The 20,113-nt window shown below is 42.6% G+C and overlaps 1 protein-coding gene across 1 annotated transcript in view; it reads left to right on the forward strand.

Moving 5' to 3' along the window:
• The window catches only part of adgrv1 (adhesion G protein-coupled receptor V1), a 566,067-nt gene that overhangs the window by 341,490 nt on the left and 204,464 nt on the right, over window positions 1-20,113 (forward strand). The window contains 1 exon segment of the mRNA XM_060841343.1: window positions 10,248-10,348. Coding sequence (XP_060697326.1) covers window positions 10,248-10,348 — 101 coding nt within the window.

Here is a 20,113-nt window from a genome sequence, read left to right on the forward strand (position 1 = left end):
CTCCACTTTCAAGGAGCTATGAACCTGCACTCCAAGGTCTCTTTGTTTCGTAACACTCCCTGGGACTTTACCATTAAGTGTATAAGTCCTATCTTGTTCTCTGCTTTATCCCTGCCTGCCATGACTGTTTAACTCACTTCTTTTCTCAGCTGTAGCAGTCTCAGATTGATCTCTCCTAACTATCTCGCTGGATTCCCCCCCCCCCCCCAACAACCTTACTAGTTTAAATCCTCCTGAGCAGCTCTCTCAAATTTCCCTGCCAGTATCTTAGTCCCCTTCCAATTTAGGTGCAATCCGTCCTTCTTGTGCAGGCCACTTCTATTCCAGAAGAGATTCCAATGATCCAAAAAAATGTGAATCCTTCTCCCATACACCAGCTCGTCAGCCATGAATTCATCTGCTCTATCCTTCTATTCCTGCCCTCACTAGCTCACAGCACCAGGAATAATCCAGATATTACTACTCTTGAGGATCTCCTTTTTAAATTTCTGCCTAACCCTCTATATTTTTCCTTCAGAATCTCATCCTTTTCCCTTCCTGTGTCATTGGTCCAGTGTGGACAATGACCTCCTGCTGATCCCTCGCCCCCCTTGGGAACATTCTGTACACTCTCTGAGACATCCTTGATCCTGGCACCAGGGAGGCAACACACTGTTTTGATTTTTCGCTGCTGGCCACAGAAACATCTGTCTATGCCTTAGACTAGAGAGTTCCCAAACACAATTGATCTCTTGGAACCTGACGTACCGCTCATTGCATTAGAGCCAATCTCGATACCAGAAACTTAGCTGTTCCTGCTACATTCCCCTGAGAATCCATCACTCCCTACATTTTCCAAAACAGCATACTTTTTGAAATGGGATGGCCACAGAGGACCCATGCAGTCCCTGCCTACCTCTCTTACCTTTCCGGGAGTTAATCCATCTATGTGATTGTATCTGTAACTTTTCTGCCTTCCTGTAACTACCATCATCACATCCCCTTGTTCTTGTAAATTCCTGGTTGCCTCTAACTGTGTTTCCAACTGATCCAGGTCTAACCATTGCTAAATTCCCCTCCAAAGAGCATTCTGGTTTTCATCAATTAGCAGAAACTTCATTGGCCTAGCCTCATAAATATTGTGGCTTTAAACCAGATCAGAGGCTGAGAATTCTGTGGCGAGTAATTCAGCTCCTGATTCCTCAAACTCTGTTCCCCATCAAATGGCACAGCTTCAATTATACTCCAGAATCTTGACACCATCCAAGAGAAAACAACTCACTTGATTGGCTCCCCCTCATCTGATGACATTTCTCAATGCTTTAAAGATGGATCCAGTGTGTTTCCTTTGGGCAGATTGGGTTAAAATTTTGATTTCTGAATGCATCTGGATTTTTCCCAAATCATTACTGACCTTGTCTATGTCTATAAGTAGGTAGGAATTTTGTTTGTCCCATGTGCCCTTGGAGAAGATGGAGGTTTTGAACACCCTAATGAGTAGCTGCTGTTTTCTTGACTGAGCTGCTACAATGAAACCTTTGTTAAACTGCTGGAGAGGCAAATATCTTAAAGATTTTTACCATCCTGTTAACTGACGTAAAACAATCTTGGTGACAGCAGTGGAAAATCTAGATTTCAATTTATGACTGAACCCAAATGATTTGGTGATAGAAAAACTGATAAAGGAGAAGATATAAACAGTCTCCACATTGTTTCTCATCAAAATTAATGCACTAATAAAAGAGAACAGTAACAGTCAGTATTATACCTAAGGCTCCAAAGGTAAAGCAAAAAGTCAAGAGGTAAACTAATTAGACCAGGAGAGAAAACCAGGAAACGTGTCAGTAAAACCTTAGAGCAAAATGTCAGCTATAGTTCAAACAAACATTGCTTATACAAAACCAAATATAAGAAACAAAATGAATGAACTATGGATGCTTATTGAAATTGGAAATTATAACAGAGCCATTTCTGAGACATGACTGCATGACAATCAATTGAGGAAACAAAATTTACCAGATTATAAAATCCACAGGAAAGATAATCCACAGGAAAATGATAGAGCAGTAATATCAGGGCCCCAATTATTGACTAATTGTGAGAATCAAGTGTAATATTTCCAAGTTTGCAAATGACGCAAAATTATTTGAAGGTGTGAGTTGAGTTGTGAGGCAGATGAAAAGACACTTGAAGGGAATTTAGTGAGGCTAGTGACTGGGTAAACATTTCGTAGATGGAAAATCAAGCAGATAAATGTGAGATTATCTATTTTGGTTGGGAAAGTATTTCTTGAATGGGAAGAGACTGGGAAGTTTTGAACTTCAAAGAAACTTGTGTGTCCTTGTTCATGAGTAACCGAATGTCAACATACTAGTACAGCAAGTAATTTTAATCAAATGGTGTTGGTCTTTATTATGAGAGATTTTGAGTGTAAGAGCAAAGGTGTCTTACTATAATAATAGAGAGCCTTAGTGAGACCAGAGCTGTGGCATTTGGCCTCCTTATCTAAAGGAAGAAAATACTTGTCATAGCAAAAGTGCAACACATGTTCATAAAACGAAAACTGAATAGAGTTCTCCACAGCTTGGAAGAATAAGAGTAATCGCATTCAAACATGATAAATTCCTACAGGGAAAGGAAAGAAGCTTACCCTGCCTGGATGGGTCTAAAATCAGGGAATATGCTGTCAGGCTATGGGACCGGCAACTTAGGATGGAGATGAGTTTCTGGCAGCTTTTGATAGGGTCCCTCAAAAGAGATTATTGAGAAAAGTTAAAGCACAAGGGATGGGGGTAATATATTGGCCTAGATAGGTGTTCTGAAGAAGGGTCACTGGACCTGAAATGCTAACTCTGATTTCTCTCTTCAGATGCTGCCAGATCTGCTGAGATTTTCCAGCAATTTCTGTTTCTTACTTACTTTTTGGGGCTTGGAGGTTTCAGCATCTCCATATGACCAGTCCCAGTTCTTGCCAATGAAGACCGGGGTCCTTTCTCCAGAGGGGATTAGAAGCCAAATGTTAGGGTAACATGAACCCCATCGCAGCTCTTCTGCCCTATTATGGTCTGTTTCCTCCTGAAATGAGAGAAAAGGAATGGCAACTTGATATAAAAGGGGTATCACAACTGTGTTAGTGTGAGTACACATGGAGGAAATAGAATTTATTATCCTGGTTAGTGAGTAGAAAACAGAGGTCATGCGATTTCATCAGCGTGGGGAGTTGTGATGGGTAAGAGTGAGTGTGAGTTAGCAAAGAGAAGATGGTGGCACTTATCCTGGCAGATCAAAGAAAGTTAGTGACCTTCTTGCCACACTGTTGAGTATTTCTCTGGATTGTGAAGACCACATTGACCCGGGTGGCAATATTGAACCAGGCTGGCAAAATCTGGTGTAGTGGCTTCCTCTGTATCACCTTATCCCCAAGGACCTCCAGGTCCCTGTCTGCAAAATGGACTGCCAATTTTTCTGCCATCTACAGGACAATTCACAGGAACCAGGCAGACCGGCTCCATACTAACATTGGTTGATTGAGTACGCAATAGCCTTTTAAATATGGCACCAGGCCCAGAAATCTGGGATGTCCCAACAGTGGCAAGTAATTTCACTTTGGCTGTGTAAGAGAATAAGCTGAGTGAGACATTCCTGGAAGGTGTTGTGCAGTTAGCATGATTGCACAAGAAAAGCTGCTAGACCCCATGGAGTGAAACCCTCAATGAAACTTGATAAAAATGATATTCGGCCAAGTACCTGTAAAATTAAGCCTGTGGTTATATAGGACATCTGCTGCTCTTCCAGCAAAGCTATCCAAAGGAGCAGGAGCAAATGGAGAAATCCTAGTGCTCTTAAATACTCCCACCTAGTTAATATGAATTCATAATCTGAATTTGACAGTCAAAAAGTTGAATTTGTAATAAGCAAGATTCTCAATGGCACACCAACTATGCTGTCAACATTTACAACCCCATAATTGACTGGTATGAGTCACACGACCTTGCATCACCACAGCAATTTGCTTGATTAATTTGCCCTCCAGGGATGTGTTCACCATGTGCACATTATTGTGTCCTCTGTATAGCTGCTGTGTTTCTATCAAAATGACCTTCCAATGATATCTGCATATTTACAGTAATTATTAGTATTAAAGAATCATTGTTATGGATCATTTTTCATTCAAACTCAATATTTAATCTTGTATATACACCAAAAGTGATTAGCTTCCCTCACAATTGGACTGACTAACCTTTGCACCTTAGTTCAAACTCCCTATCTATTTTTCATTTGTTTGATGTTGATTGAACAATTTGGGAATATTTCAGATCATAGCTGAAAATTTCATCTTTGGTGCAAGCTAGACCCCACATTGACTACAGTACAGACCACAGTAGGCAAAATGATAGCACATTGCTTGACTGGACACAAGTCTCTTGTTCTGGTGGTTAAAGTCTGTCTTTGTCTTTGGTCTTCCTCCTTGTGTGTCAAGTCATTAAAACCCAAGTTGTATTAACTCTTCCTAGCCAGTAGGCCACACACATGATCAGTGATATTCTGAACTGGCTCAGATGGGCTAGATGGTATCTGCACTAAAAATGTGTTGCTGGAAAAGCGCAGCAGGTCAGGCAGCATCCAAGGAACAGGAGATTCAACGTTTCGGGCATAAGCCCTTCTTCAGGAACTAGATGATATCTGCCCAATTAGTCCTTGGTTTTTATAAAACTAATGATATTCTTTATTATATAACATCCTACTGTCTCCTAAATATTTTTGACATGTCAATCACTTCTTAAGATCATTCCTTTGATACCAACTTGCCAGTCATACCGACACCATAGGTTTTTATTAAGATAAGGTGGTACCAATTAGGCCATATAGCATCTGCTTAGTGTGCGTATGGCATCTCTTGGTGATTAATTATCATCCCAAATGTTCCAATTGATGTTCCAAGTATTTTAGAAGATCTTTTTATTTATTTGAACATTGAGTCTAGGCATCACTGGCTAGTGAAGCACTGATTGCCCATCACTGATTGGCTTGGTGAAGGTGATGATGAGCTGCCTTCTGGAACCACTGCACCCCTTGGGTGTAGAGACACTGACATTGGTGTTAGGGAAGGAGTTCTAGGAATTTGATCCAGTAACAGTAAAGGAACAATAAGGAGTTACTTGGAAAGAAACTTTTAGGTGGCGGTGTTCCCATGTAACTGCTGTTCTTGTCTTTCTAAGTCATAGAGATTGCACGTTTAAAAGATGTTGTAGAAGGAAGCTTGATGAATTATTGCATCTTGTAAATGGTACACATTACTACCATGGTGTGTCTGTGGTGAAGGGCCTGAATGTTGAAGGTGGTAATTAGAATGGCAGGCAAGAATCTTGCTTTGCTGTAGATGATTTCAAACTTCTTGAACTACATTCATCCAGAAAACTGGGAGTCTTCCATCACACTCCTGACTTGAGCCTGACATTTGGGTGACAAGAGATGAGATACTAGTTCCAAATTTCCATGATTCTGACCTTCTCTTGTGACTACTGTATTTATGTGGCTAGTTCAGTTCAGTGTCGAGAGTGTGGTGCTGGAAAAGCACAGCAGGTCAGGCAGCATCAGAGGAGCAGGAGAATTTGCGTTTTGAGCAAAAGTTCTTCATCAGAAATAGCCCGAGAAGGTTACTCTTGTGAGCTTCAAGGATAGTAATGCCATTGAATGTCAAGGCTTCACTCTTGTTGAAGCTGATAATTGTCTTACACTTATTTTAGATTAGATTAGACTTACAGTGTGGAAACAGGCCCTTCGGCCCAACAAGTCCACACCGACCCGCCGAAGCGCAACCCACCCATACCCCTACATTTACCCCTTACCTAACACTACGGGCAATTTAGCTTGGCCAATTCACCTGACCCGCACATCTTTGGACTGTGGGAGGAAACCGGAGCACCCGGAGGAAACCCACGCAGACACGGGGAGAATGTGCAAACTCCACACAGTCAGTCGCCTGAGTCGGGAATTGAACCCGGGTCTACAGGCGCTGTGAGGCAGTAGTGCTAACCACTGTGCCACCGTGTGACTGTTATTTGCCACTTATCAGCCCAACCTGTATGTTGTCCAAGTCTTGCTGCGTATGTATATGGGCTGTTTTGGTGTCTGAGGAAACCACCCCATAGTTCTTGTGGAGACATAGTTCTGTCTTCATAGTAAGAATATCCCCTGTTGTGTTGTATGGCATTACAATTATGCTAAGTGGGGCAGACTTTGAACAAATCTAGCAACACGACGTTGAACATCCATGAGGTACTGTGGGGCTTCGGCTGCAACAGAATTGTTGTCAACTAAAACTATGATCTTGTGATGCCAGCCTTTTCCACCGAGCCAAAGGATTGGCCCTGGTTCAATGAAGAGGACAGGAGAATATGCCAGAAGCTGCATCAGGAGAATGGTGCTGAACAGTGTGCAAACATCAGCAAACATTCCTAGTTTGACCTTATGGAGGAAGTCATTGATGAAGCAGCCGAAAATGGTTGGGCCTAGCATGCTATTATGAGGAACTTCTGCATGGATGTCCTGGATCTGAGAAGATTGACCACTAACAAAACAAAATCTTCCTTTGTGCCAGATATGACTCTGACTAGTGGACAAACTTTCCCTTGAATTACAATGATTTCAGTTTTGCTTGGACTCCTTGATGCCACACTTGATCGAATGCTGTCTTGACATTAAGGTCAGTCACTCTCACCTCACCTCTGGAATTCAGCTCTTTTGTCCATGTTCAACCAAGACTGTAATGAATGTTAGGAGCTGCGTGTCCCCAGTCGACCCAAATTGCATGTTAGTGAGCAGGTTATTCCTTTGGGAGTGCTGTGTGATAGCACTGTCCACGGTCCCTTGCTTCACTTTGCTGAAGAGCAAGAGTAGACCAATGAGGTGGTAATTAGTTGGGTTGGATTTGTCCTGCCTTTTGTGCACAGGGCATATCTAAGAAACATGCCACATTGTTGGATAGACAACATAATTGCACTGGATAGGGGTACACTAATTCTGGAGAACAGATCTTCAGTGCCATTGCCACAATTTTGTCAGGGCCCATAAACTTTGTATTATCCAGAGTCTTCAGTCATTTGTTGAAGTCATGTGCAGTGATTCACATTGACTGAAGACTAGCACCTGTAATGCTGGGAACTTGGCACTTCTGCCTGAGTATGGATGCAAATGCTTCACAGTTGTCTATTATAATGGAATACTAGGCTCCCTGATCACTATGAGTGAGGATATTTGTGAAGTGTCCACCTCCTGTTATTTGCTTAATTATCCACTGTCATTCATGACTGCAGAGGTTAAGTTCAATCTGTTGCTTTTTGAATTCCTTAGCCCTGTCTGTTGGATACTGTTTCCCCTATTTGACATTCAAATAGTCCTATGTTGGATCTCAACATTGGTTGACAGCTCATTTTTAGGTATGCCTGGTGCTACTCCCAACTTGCCCTCCTGCACTCTTCATTGAAATAGGTTTGATCTCATAGTTTGATACTGATAGACAAGCAGAGGAAAGGTGGCAGGCCATGAGTTTATAGATTTTAATTTAATGCAATTCTGATGGCTAGTAGCACCACATGGATGTCCAGTTTTGTTGCTAGATCTGTTTGAAGTCCCTCCTATTTACTATAGTGATAGGACCACTTAAGATATGGGATATCCTCAATGTGAAGAAGGAGCCATGACTCCTTGAGGACTATAATGTGGTCATTGTTATCAATAATGTGATGGACAGATGAATCTGAGACTGTTAGATTTATGAGAATGAGGTCAAGTAAGTTTCTCCCTCTTATTGGCTCCATCACTTGTCTCAGACTCAGTCCAGTAATGACATCCAGCTCAGTCAATAGTAGTGCTACTGAGCAGTCTCGATGATGTACAATGAATTAGTCCAATTTATCACTACAAGTAATGTTTATACATAGTAGTATGGTTTATTAAGTTGCAACCAAGTGAAATTAACTTAATGTAAATAAACCAAAATGAAACAAAGTGAACTAAGTGTAATAAAATTAAAGTGTGGCAGGGCAGCTTGGTTATGGAACATTGTAGATGTTGCCAGTGATCTATTTGCGTCGGCAGTGTCCCTGGCTGCAGAAACATGATCTGTGGGTTTCACAGGTCCAACACACCTAGAATCACTGTGAAGCACCTGTGAGGTTTGTAGTTATGTAGGTAGCAAATTCAAAGAAGTAATCACACTATAAAATAAGGTTATGAAGGCAGAAAGGGAATAGCAGAAAGAGAACCAGACATCAAGTGCAGAACTCCCCTGAGATCTTGCTCACCAATCCAGACCATACGTTTAGTGTAATTATATTTCTCTAAACAGACCTAGTCTACTTAAACCCCACATAAAACAATCACCCCATTCCAGAATAAACCTTACAAACCCTAATTGAAGCCTCTCTAAGGCAAATATAGTTTTCCTGTGTAAGGAAGTGCAGTACTCTGCAGAATTTTTCAAGTTTGTTTTCACCAAGGTCTAATAAAATTGCAGTGAGACTTCTTGATTCCTTTATCCAGTGTTTTCCTAATTGCTTGCTGCATCTGCATGTTAACTGACTGGATTTATGTACAAGAGAACCCAGGTATCTCTGAATGCCATTGTTTCTCTGTGTGTTTAAAAGATATTTGGCTTTTCTGTATGGTATACCCAAGAACACAACTTCGTGTTTCTCCACATTATGGTCCATTTCCCATATTCCTGGCCATTCTCATATCGTGTCTGATTCAGCCACTTTTTTGTCTTTCTTAGATTTTGCTTCCTCACCTAAATTTGTATTGTCAACAAATATGAAAACATTGCAAACAGTCCATCCTTTACTTCCATATCAAGTATTGTTTGTTAGTTTCTGATGTCCAACAACTTACAGTCTGTGAACCAAAAGCTGCATGTTCAGACTTGTGTTTTTATCCATCAAACAATCTTTAATCCATGCTAATGTATTTTTCCAAGTCCCATGAGTCCTGATTTTATGTAATAACTTCTTGTGAAGCAATGTATCAAATGCTTTTTGAAAATCAAAGTAGACTGGTTCTAATTATCCACCTACAATGTTAAAGACTCTGGGCCAGCTGGTTGGTGAGCAAATAAGTGGCACAGACAGAGACTTTATGTCCTGAAAGAGTACAGCAGGTTTTATACATCATGGAGTCACTGCCATTCCTCTGCAACAGAGCCTCAGCCATGCCAGTTAATCTGCTGGGTTATAAATTGCTAGGTTTTTGAGATATTGCACATGATTTTGAACATTGATACCCACAGCCACTTGAGTGAAATAATTCCTCTCCATTCTAATTGATGAACCCCTCACCCATGCGACGGCACTCACATTTATGGATTGTTTTCCTGATCAGACAATCTCTTAATATCTACTTTATCTTCAGAATCTAACCAGCAGCCACTATTTAGTATGACCTATAAATCAAATGCAAATTGAACAGCAGAGTGTTGTAGAATGAAAGCACCCTGGCTGCTGTAAGTATATTGTCCACTGAATTTTACAACTCACTGCCTATTGTCAACCAACTGAACACTGATGCAGTGGAATCCATTTTGGTTTTGCTACATGGTTAAGTTAATGAACAGTACTTACAGTGGTCCACAGGCAGGGGGTCACTGCATGGAGGGAAGACATTTAATCCTAGTCAAGCTACACACTCACTCCACTAGGTCTGCTCTGCCAAGGAAGAATTCTATGTGATCAGCTCTCTTAAAATACAGAGACTCAGTTGCATTGCTTATCTAATTGTGCATAGTCAACTGTGAAATGTGCAAAAAAAAAGTCTGATCACACTTGCATGGATCCAGATGCATAAAAATTAATTTCACTGTCAGCACAGCCACTGGCAATGTGTTCCTCTTAGGTTGTGAGGTTTCAGTTGTGACTGCATCGCATTGCCTGTTTCAGTGTCAACATGCTATTGAGTCACAATGTTTTACACATTTTATCTTCCCGAGATTTATGTAGGATTGTCCTCTGAACATTATAGAATGATGTGATCTTGTTCTGAGATCCTCCTACCCTTTCTCATGTTACTCTTTTTCTAGCAGCTTTTCTTGATTGTGTTTCCTCTTTGTGTTCTCCCACACGTGTTGGATTCCATGGAGAATGTCTACAACTCCACTTATGTCTTAGACTAACTGGTTTTGCTCAAAAGTCTTGAAGTCAAGAAAAAGATACAGTAATCTACTTGAAGCCTAATAAGTAGAACTTTCTAACATTTCCAATGGTCCACGCCTACAGGTTTTGCCCTGGCCATTTTGTGTCACTTGCTGTGCTCAAGATTCTCCATGTTTGCAGCCAAACTTCTCGTGCACATGATGGTTGCCTGCCTGGGAACTCAGGTAACATTGATCAGAACTGTGTTGATTGAGAATTAATAAAGTGTGTTTTACTGCATAAAAAAGTAATATTTAATTCCTGTCTTACGTTGCTTGCAGTACCACATTTAAAAGCTTTTTTGCATATCAGTATACAACACTTAATCGAAAGAAAATGGGTTTTCCATTCACATTGCTCTTAGTTAACTCCTGTATATAATTCCTGCAATCATTTTATTACAGTAGCTGAATTGGTGACAATGTTGCTACCTTCAAAACATGACTAATAGTCCAGGAGCAGACCTAAATGAAATCACCATTATTTACAATAGATATTAATGGTTTTGACATAAAAGCAAAAGTATTCTTTTTTAAACGTGTGTATATTAATAAATAAGTGTGGAGTGAGGTTTCATTTATCAGAAACACAAAACACGCTCTAAGCCAATATAAGCTCTAAGCCAGTCTGTATCTACAGATTTTGTCTTATTTTGTCTGTTCAAGCTTCTCCATACCTGCAGTCATACTGCTAATACACACGGTAGGAAGCAAAACAAAAATGAAAATGAAAGTGCAATATTTGAATATGTGAAGTATTCACGTCAAAATAACTGATGTGCATAGATGAACATTTGGGAATTCGAAGCATGTCATAATGGAGACATAGTTGCAAAATGAACAAAGTTGAAAATGAAATATTCTAGGATGCGTGACTTTTAGAAGGGAGAGGCAAAATTGAAATTGAGGAGGTTTTGCGCTGGTAATAAAGGTTGGAGTGATGATCACAATAAATTACAGAATCACAAAATTATTATGGTGCTAAAGGAGGCCATGTACCTCATCATGTCTGCACCATTCCTTCATGCAATTTCTGCCATTTCCCTGTAACTTTATTCATTATCTTGATTTAAGTAACTATTTAATGCTTACTTGAATTTCTTAAATGAACGTCCCTCTACCATGATACCCTAACTCCATTCATTTGTTTCTTTTGAAAAACATGATAAAATAAAACCTCTGGTTCTTCACTCATTTACAAACAGGAATAGTTTCATCCCATCTACTTTTTCAGATCCTTCATTATTTGGGAAAATTCTGTCAAATCTCCCAGTAGTCACTCCTCTCTAAGGAGAACAGTGCCAACATCTCCAATTTTCCTCATGACTGCAATGTCCTAGCAACCATTTTTATAATACAGTAGCTTCTTCACTGTCCTCAGTGCATTCACATCCATCCTTTGGGTGACACCCAGAACTGTAATGGTGAGGGCGTTCTGGAGGCAAGATGGCGCTAGAGAGTGGTGGCAGTACAGTGAAGGAGACTTCTCTCTGGCCACCAGGCCCATGTCCCATGACAGAGCACTGAACAAGAAGGACTGTAAAGTTGGACGCTTTTTCTTTATTTCTTCACTATATATTTGAAATTTATATGCATTGTGAAGATTTTATATTTATGTTTTGATTTATTTTTTCTGTGTTTTGAGATGGCGCCAGGGAGTGGTGACACTATGCAACACTTTTCACTCTATTTTGTAACAAACTATATGTAACATTAAATAAATCAAATCAACTCATACACTGGCTTAGGTCTGACCAGTGTCTTATATAAATATGGTCATCATAACTTTCCTGTTCTACTCTATGTCCATTTAGTTAAATTTAGAATACTGCATGTTTTATTACACAGCCCTCTCTACCCATCCTGTACCTTTAATTACTTATGTATATAAGTCTGTTTGCTCCTGCACACTCTTTAGAATAGGATTGTACTGTCTGTGTGTAAGTTCAAACTTTGAAACTGTCCCCTGCACAATAACATCAATATCATTTACATATTTCAAGAAAAGTAAAGGACTCTATAGCTGTCCATGAAGAACTTCACTACAAACTTTCTCTCATTCTGAAAAATACCCATTCACCACTGCTCTCTGTTTTGTATTCCAAACCAGTTTTGAATACATTATTGCTGTTGTCCATTTTGCTCTCTAACCTACAACATTCTTCACAAACCTGTTGTGTGACACCATAATGAACAAGTTTTCAGATCCCATGTACAGCACAACAATAGCTTTCTCCTCATCAAACCTGTTAACACTTCAAAAAATAAAATTGTTGGTTAGCAAGTTAATTAGACATGATTTCCTCTCAATAAATCCATGCTGCCTCTTATGGATGAAGCCACATTTTTCTATGTGACATTAATGCTTGCTGAATAATTGATTGTAGAGGTTTTGCCATTGTCGGCATTAAACTGACAGATATGTAATTGCTGAGTTGATCTTTACAACCTTCTGTGAACAAGGGTATAATGTTTGCAGTTCTCCAGTCCTCCAATATCACTCCTGAATCTAGGATAATTGAAAGATAATTGCTAGTGCCTTTGCAATTTTCACTCAAGTCTTTCAGTATCCTTGGAGTTACCCCATCTTGCCTTATTAAGTTTCAACAACCTGTCTGATGCCTCCCCCAAATCAATTTTAAACCCTACTGACTGAATTTTCTGGGGCTAGGATGGTAGCGTGGTTCTAATACCATTGAACTAATAAGATACTCAGGTTGATTAACTGTGGGTATGGGTTCAAATCGTACCACAGCAGCTGGTGCATTTAAAATTCAATAAGTAAATCTGGAACATAAGCCTCAGTAGAGGTGACCATGAAATTATCATTGAGTGTTTTGAAACAGCAAGTACAGGTAAGGGTATCTTTTTCAGGCTGATGACTTGTAATCAATGGGGTTGCGCAGAGTTCAATGCTGGGACCACAACTGTTTACAACATATAATAATGACTTTAGGAAAGAAGCAAATTCTGTAGCCATATTTGCAGATGTCACAAAGTTAGGTGGAAAGGCAAGTTGCGAGAGGCAAACAGACTGTTTAGATAGGCTATGTGAACAAAGTAAATGGAGTTTAATGTGGAAAAATATGAAGTTGTTAATTTTGGAAGGAAAAACAAAAAAACTATGTGTTATTTAAATGGAGAAAAACCGCAGAAAGCTGCAACTCAAAAGGACTTGGGTGTACTCAAGCATGAAACACAGCAAGCTAGCACACAGGTGCAGCAGGTAATCAGGAAGGCGAAAGGAATGTTGGGCCTTATTTCAAGGGAGTTTGGGTGTAAGAGTAGAAAAGTCTTACTGCAACTGTACAAGGTCTTGGTGAGACTAAATCTGGATTACTGTGAGTAGTTTTGGTTTTCTTATTGAAGAAAAGGTATTACTTCATTGGAGGCAGTTCAGAACAGGCTCATGAGAATGATCCCCAGTATGAAGAGATTGTCTTATAACAAAGTTTAACAGATTGGCACTCTACTCATTGGAATTTAGAAGAATGCAAAGTGATCTTATTGAAACATATAGAATTCTTAATGGGACTGAATAGGGTAAATGCTGAGAAGACGTTTCCCTTCATGGGAGAATCCAGGGCCAAAAGGCATAGTCTTAGAATTTAGGGTGCCAGTTTAAGACTGTGAGATGATGAGCAATTTCTTTTCACAGATGGTTGTGAGTCTTTGAAATTCCTTGCTCCAGAGAGCTGTGGGACAGAGTCTTTGGTGCATTTCTAAGAGTGAGGTAGGTAGATTCTTGTTCACTAGGCAGACTCCAGCGTTATGGGGAAAGGACAGAAAAATGGCTGTGAGGAGTGTTGGATCAGCCATATTCCTATTAAATGTAGACAGGCAGGAGGCTGGAAGAACACAACAAGCCAAGCACCACCAAGTCGTCGTTTTGGCTGTAACCTTTCTCCAGGACTGGGGTTGGGTGTATGGAGAGCTGCAGATAAAGGGGGTGGTGGGGATAGGGTGGTGAAGTGGGGTTGGGTGAAGACAGGTAGAGGGTATGACCTGGTTGGTCAATGGGACGAGTGAATCTGGTTGGTGGCAGGGAGGAGTGAAAGGAAGGAAGAGGGGCTGGAAAAAGAGTTCGGGGATTGGAAGGGAGGTAATTTGAAATTGGAGAACTGTGTTGAGTCCTCCGGGCTGTAGTCTGCCCAGGCAGAAGATGAGGTGTTGTTCCTCCAATTTGCAATGTGGTTCATTGTGGCAGTACACCAGCTCTCCCTCCTCACCCATCCATCCTCACAATGTACCCTACCCCTCCACCTCTCCCTCTTCACCTCAACCCCACTGCACCCCTTCCCACACTTCCACCCCACTCCTCAGCCCATCCTATCCCAATCTCCTTTCTCTCCCAAACCCACTCCCCACCCCACACCACATCCAACCTTCCCTCAGCACATACCATCACTCTTTCCCCCTCCCACCCATCAGCCACCTCGGAACCAGGAAAGGGCTCACATTCATATTCACATACACATTCTGCCCCCACCTCAACGAATTCTGGGCCCAACACAACATCAAGCTCTTCATCTGCCGCCTTCGCCTCTACACCTTCTTCTTTGACAAAATCTCCAAACCTCCCCTGAGGACCCTTTCTCCCGCCTCCAACCTTCCTCCTCAACTTGGACACTCCCCACTGGCCTTGCACCCGGCCTAGACCTCTTCATTGCAGACTGCCAACGTGACATCAGCCGCCTCAATTTCACCACACCCTCCCTCACCCACTTCAATTCACCCCCTCTGAATGTGCAGCACTGCACTCGCTCCGCACCAACCCCTGGTTCACCATCAAACCACTGACAAAGGTGATGCAGTGGTAGTCTGGTGGATGGACCTCTATGTCGCAGAGGCTGAACGCCAACTCTCCGACACCATGTCCTCCCTCACCCTCGGCCATGACCCCACTGCGACCCATCAGGCCAAAATCACTCGCACTGCCCGTGCCCTCATAGCATCTAGTGATCTCCCCTCCACTGCCTCCAAGCTCATAGTCCCCCAGCCTCACACTGCCCGGTTCTACCTGCTCCCCAAAATCCACAAGCCCAACTACCCCGGCTGACCCTTCGTCTTGGCATGCTCCTGCCCCTCAGAACTTATATCATCCTACCTCAACACCATCCTCTCCCCTTTAGTTCAGGCACTGCCCACATACATCCGCGACACTGACCATGCCCTCCATCTCTTCAGTAACTTCCAATTCACCGGTCAACAGCGCTTTCTCTTCATTATGGATTTGCAGTCCTTATATATGTCCATACCCCACAAGGATGACTTCCAGGCCCTCTACTTCTTCCCCTCCAATAGACCTATCCAGTCCCCCTCTACCAATACCCTCCTCCAATTCACCGAACTGATCCTCATCCTCAACAACATTTCCTTTAGCTCCTCCCCTTTCCTTTAAATCAAAGGGTGGCCTTGAGCACCTGGATGGGCCCTAGCTAGGCGTGCCTCTTTGTCGGCAGTGTCGAACAGTCCCTCTTCAGTACCTACACAGGCACTGTGCCCCAACTCCTCTGCCATCACATTGATGACTGCATCAGCGCAGTGTCCTGCAGCCCGGCTGAACTGGAGCAGTTCATTGACTTCGCCCACAACTTTCACCCTGTCCTCAAATTCATTTGGCCCATCTCAGACACCTTCCTCCCCTTTCTTGGTCTCACCAGTTCCATCTCCGGTGACAGTCTCTAGACGGATGTTTACTGTAAACTCACAAACTCTTCCAACTACCTGGACTATGCCTCCTCTCACCCAATTTTCTGCAAGAACTCCATTCCATTCTCCCAATTCCTCCACCTCCATACATCTGCTCAGATGAGGAGACATTCCACACGCTGACAAGGTACTTTTCCTCCTTCTGTCATCAGATAGCCCTCCGCCGCATCACCTTCATTCCCTGTTCTACTGCTCTAAACTGCTCTGCCTCCCAACGCAATAAAGACAGAGGTCCCCTTGTCCTCACCTATCACCCCACCAGACCCAACATCCAACGTATCATCTCTAAACATTTTTACCAACTCCAGTTAGACCCCACCACCAAGTACATCTTCCCCTCCGCATCCCTCTCTTCCTTCCGCAAGGACCGTTCCCTTTGACAGTCCTTGGTTTGCGCTACTCTCCCCACCACCCCCTCAAAGGACCCACAGGTACCTTCCCCTGCAACTGGAAAAGATGAAAAAGCTGCTGACATTCCCCCCCCCACTCACCTCAATGCAAGGCCTCTAACAGTCCTTCCAGTGAGGTCCACCTGCCTCTCTTGCAACCAAGTTTACTGCATCAGCTGCTCCCGATGTGGTCTTCTCTACATCAGGAGAACTGAACATGAACTTCAGGGGCTGACCAGACCTCCCAGTCACCGCCCATTTCAATTCCCCTTCCCACTCCCCTTGGACATGACCATCCTTGGCCTCCTCCATTTCCAAAATAAACCACACTGCAAATTGGAGGAATAACATGTCATCTTTAGCATGTGCAGCCGACAGCCGGAAGACTCAACATTGATGTTTCCGTTTTCAAATATTCTCCCTTCTCATCCCCCAACTCCCTTCTCAGCCCCTCCCCTCCCTTCTTCCCTGCCATCAACCGAAATCATTCCTCCCACTGACCAACCATGTCTTACTCTCTATCTATCTTCACCTACCCCCCCCCCATGTCACCACCCTGTCCCCATCACCCCCTTTATCTGCAGCTCCCCCTATGCCCACTCCCCCCAGTCCTGAACAAGGGTTACACCCGAAACGTCGACTGCTCCGCCTATTGATGCTGCTTGGCTGCTGTGTTCTTCCAGCCTCCTGTCTGTCTACTTTGATTCCAGCACCAGCAGTTTTTGTCTCATGATCCTATGAAATGATAGAGTAGGCCTGCAGGGCCTACTGCTGTTCCTATTACTTATTGTCCCCATGACCTGAGCACCATCTGCCTTGTAGGTAAAAAGAACTACAAAATATTCATTTAACACCTCAGTCATGCCTCTTGCGTCTATGTGTAAATTCCTTTTTAGTCTCTAATCAGCCCAACAACTTTTTGCACTGATTTGCTATTGATGAGTTCGAAAATACTTCAGAATTTTCCTTTATATTAGCTATCAGTCCTTTTTTTCATAATTCATCTTTGCTTCTTGCATTTGCTTTCTCATTTCTATTTTAAACCTTTTGGATTCAGCCTGGCCCTCAAATGGTCTTGGTTCAGAATGTTAAGATTAGATTCCCTACTGTGAGGAAACAGGTCATTTGGCCTAACAAGTCTACACCGACTGTCCAAAGAGCAACCCACCAGACCCATTCCCCTACCCTATATTTATCCCTGACTAATGCACCTAACACTGTTGGTAATTTCGCATGGCCAATTCACCTGATCTGCACATCTTTGGATTGTGGGAGGAAACCAGAGCACCCGAAGGAAACCCACGCAGACACATGGAGATTGTGCAAACTCCACACAGATTCTCCACCGTGTACAGACACAGAGTCCTCTACTGCTTGTGACAGGCCCTTTATTCCTGGGATCATTCTTGTGAACATCCGCTGTATCCCCTACAAAGCCAGCACATCTTTCCTTAGGTACGGGATCCAAAGCTGCTCACAATATTTCAGATGCAGTCAGATGCAGTTTGGCTTATACAGCCTCAGAAATGCATTCCTGATCTTGTACTGTAGCTCTCTCAAAATGAATGCTAGCACTGCATTTGCCTTTCTAACTATCAAATGTAACCTTAAGAGAATTCTGAATTAGGCCTCCTAACTGCCTTACTGCTTTAGATTCCAAAGTCTTTCCTTATTTATATAATCTTCAATACTTCTATTCTTCCTACCAATGTGCATAAGCTCACACCTTCCCACATTGATTTCCATCTGCCACTTTCTGCCCACTCTCCTCGCCTGTTCAAGTCCATTTCCAGCCTTCCCACTTCTTGAACACTACCTGGCAAGGTGGCACAGTGGTTAGCCCTGCTGCCTCACAGTGCCAGAGACCTGGGTTCAAGTCCCGCTTCAGGCGACTGACTGTGTGGAGTTTGCACATTCTCCCCGTGTCTGCGTGGGTTTCCTCCGGGTGCTCCGGTTTCCTCCCATAGTCCAAAGATGTGCAGGTCAGGTGAATTGGCCATGCTAAACTGCCCATAGTGTTAGGTGAAGGGGTAAATGTATGGATGGGTTGCGCTTCCGAGGGTCGGTATGGACTTGTTGGGCCCAAGGGCCTGTTTCCACACTGTAAGTAATCTAAAAACAAAATCTGCAAATTTAGCAACATTGCGCTTGGTTCCTTCACCCACATTGGACCAAGGTGTGTAAAAGTTTGAGTGATTGGGTGCAATGTGTTGGTGAGGGACGGGTAATGACCTGATGGGTATTGTTGTAACTTCATCAGAGGCATAAATAAATTCCTCTCTTTTCACTCTTTATGGTGACATAACAGAGTTTGAAAATCTAAAACAATGTGCTCTTTTTGCTTCCCAGCGCCATGTGTATTTGACATTCTAACTTGGTGGACTGAGAGTAGCATGGATCATGCAGCTGCTCCTGTGGTTCAGGCTTATTTCCAAACTTCCATCTAGATTTCTTCCAATTATTACATTTACAAGAAGTGTGTGGAGGTTCATGACCAAGGGCAGGTGACTGGGACAAACTTAATTTGGGATTATGGTTGGCGTGGACTGTTTAGACCAAAGGCTTTGTTTCTGTGCTGTATGACTCTATGTAGAATCAGTTGTTGAATGGAACTAAAGAGACAGAAAGTATTGGTTGGAGTAGTTACAGATTCTCTTACAATCATTGTAGTATCCAGCAGCATATAAATCAGGAAATTAGTGAGAGGGACATAAATTTAATTGAGCAAACTAACTTTGCACTAATTCTGTAGAGATAGGTTTTTGGAATGCATTCAATATAGTTTGCTTGAGCAGTATGTCAAAGAATCAACTAGGAAACAATTAATTTTAGAATGGCCATTATGTAATGAGACAATTTGTTACATTGTGGCAAAAGAGTCCCTCAGGAAGAGCAATTAAAACAAAATAGAGTTTTATTTTGAATTTGAGACTGTTTTAGGAAACAACAGCTTGTCTTTATTTAGCACCTTTAACTTAACCAAATGTCTCAAGGCCCTTCCCATGAGTATAATGAAATGAAATTAGACACCAAGCCACATAATATGGTATTAAATCAGCTAACGTCTGGTCAAAGACATGGGTTTTAAGGAGTATTATTAAGGAGACTGTGGGGTACAGGGGAATTCAGGAGAGTAAAGTTCAGGCAATCGAAGACAGAGCCATGGATAGGATAACATAAAATCAGGAATGGAACAAAGTGAGGACTGCAGATCAGAGTTGAGAGTGTGGTGCTGAAAAAAACATAGCAGGTCAGGCAGCGTATGAGGAGCAGGAGAATCGACATTTTGGGCATAAACCCTTCATCAGGAATGTGACTTGTGAGCCATGAGGGCTGAGAGATAAATGGGAGGGGTGAGGCTGGGGCAAAGATAGCTGGGAATGTAATAGGTAGATGAAGGTGTGTGTGTGTAAGTGATAGGTCGGAGGGGAGGGTGGGGCGGATGGATGGGAAGGAAGGAAGATGGACAGGTAGGACAGGTCAAGTTGGAGGCTTGGGACTAGGACTGGGATAACGTAGGGGAGAGGAAATGAGGAAACTGGTGAAATCCACATTGATCCTGTGTGGTTGCAGGGTCCCAAGATGGAATATGAGCGTTCTTCCTCCAGGCGTCAGGTGGTAAAGGTTTGGCGATGGAGGAGGTCATTGACTGTGTGGGAGGGGGAGTTAAAATATTCAGTGACGGGGTGGTGGGGTTGGTTGGTGCGGGTGTCCCAGAGATGTTCTCGGAACTGATCCATAAGTTGGCGTCCTGTCTCCCCGATGTGGAGGAGACCACACCATGTGCAACGGATACAATAGAAAAAGAGTGTGGAAGTACCCATTGCACCTGTGTGGTCTCCTGTACATC

This window comes from Hemiscyllium ocellatum, chromosome 2, assembly GCF_020745735.1.
Source record: "Hemiscyllium ocellatum isolate sHemOce1 chromosome 2, sHemOce1.pat.X.cur, whole genome shotgun sequence".
In the NCBI taxonomy this organism is placed as follows: Eukaryota; Metazoa; Chordata; class Chondrichthyes; order Orectolobiformes; family Hemiscylliidae; genus Hemiscyllium; species Hemiscyllium ocellatum.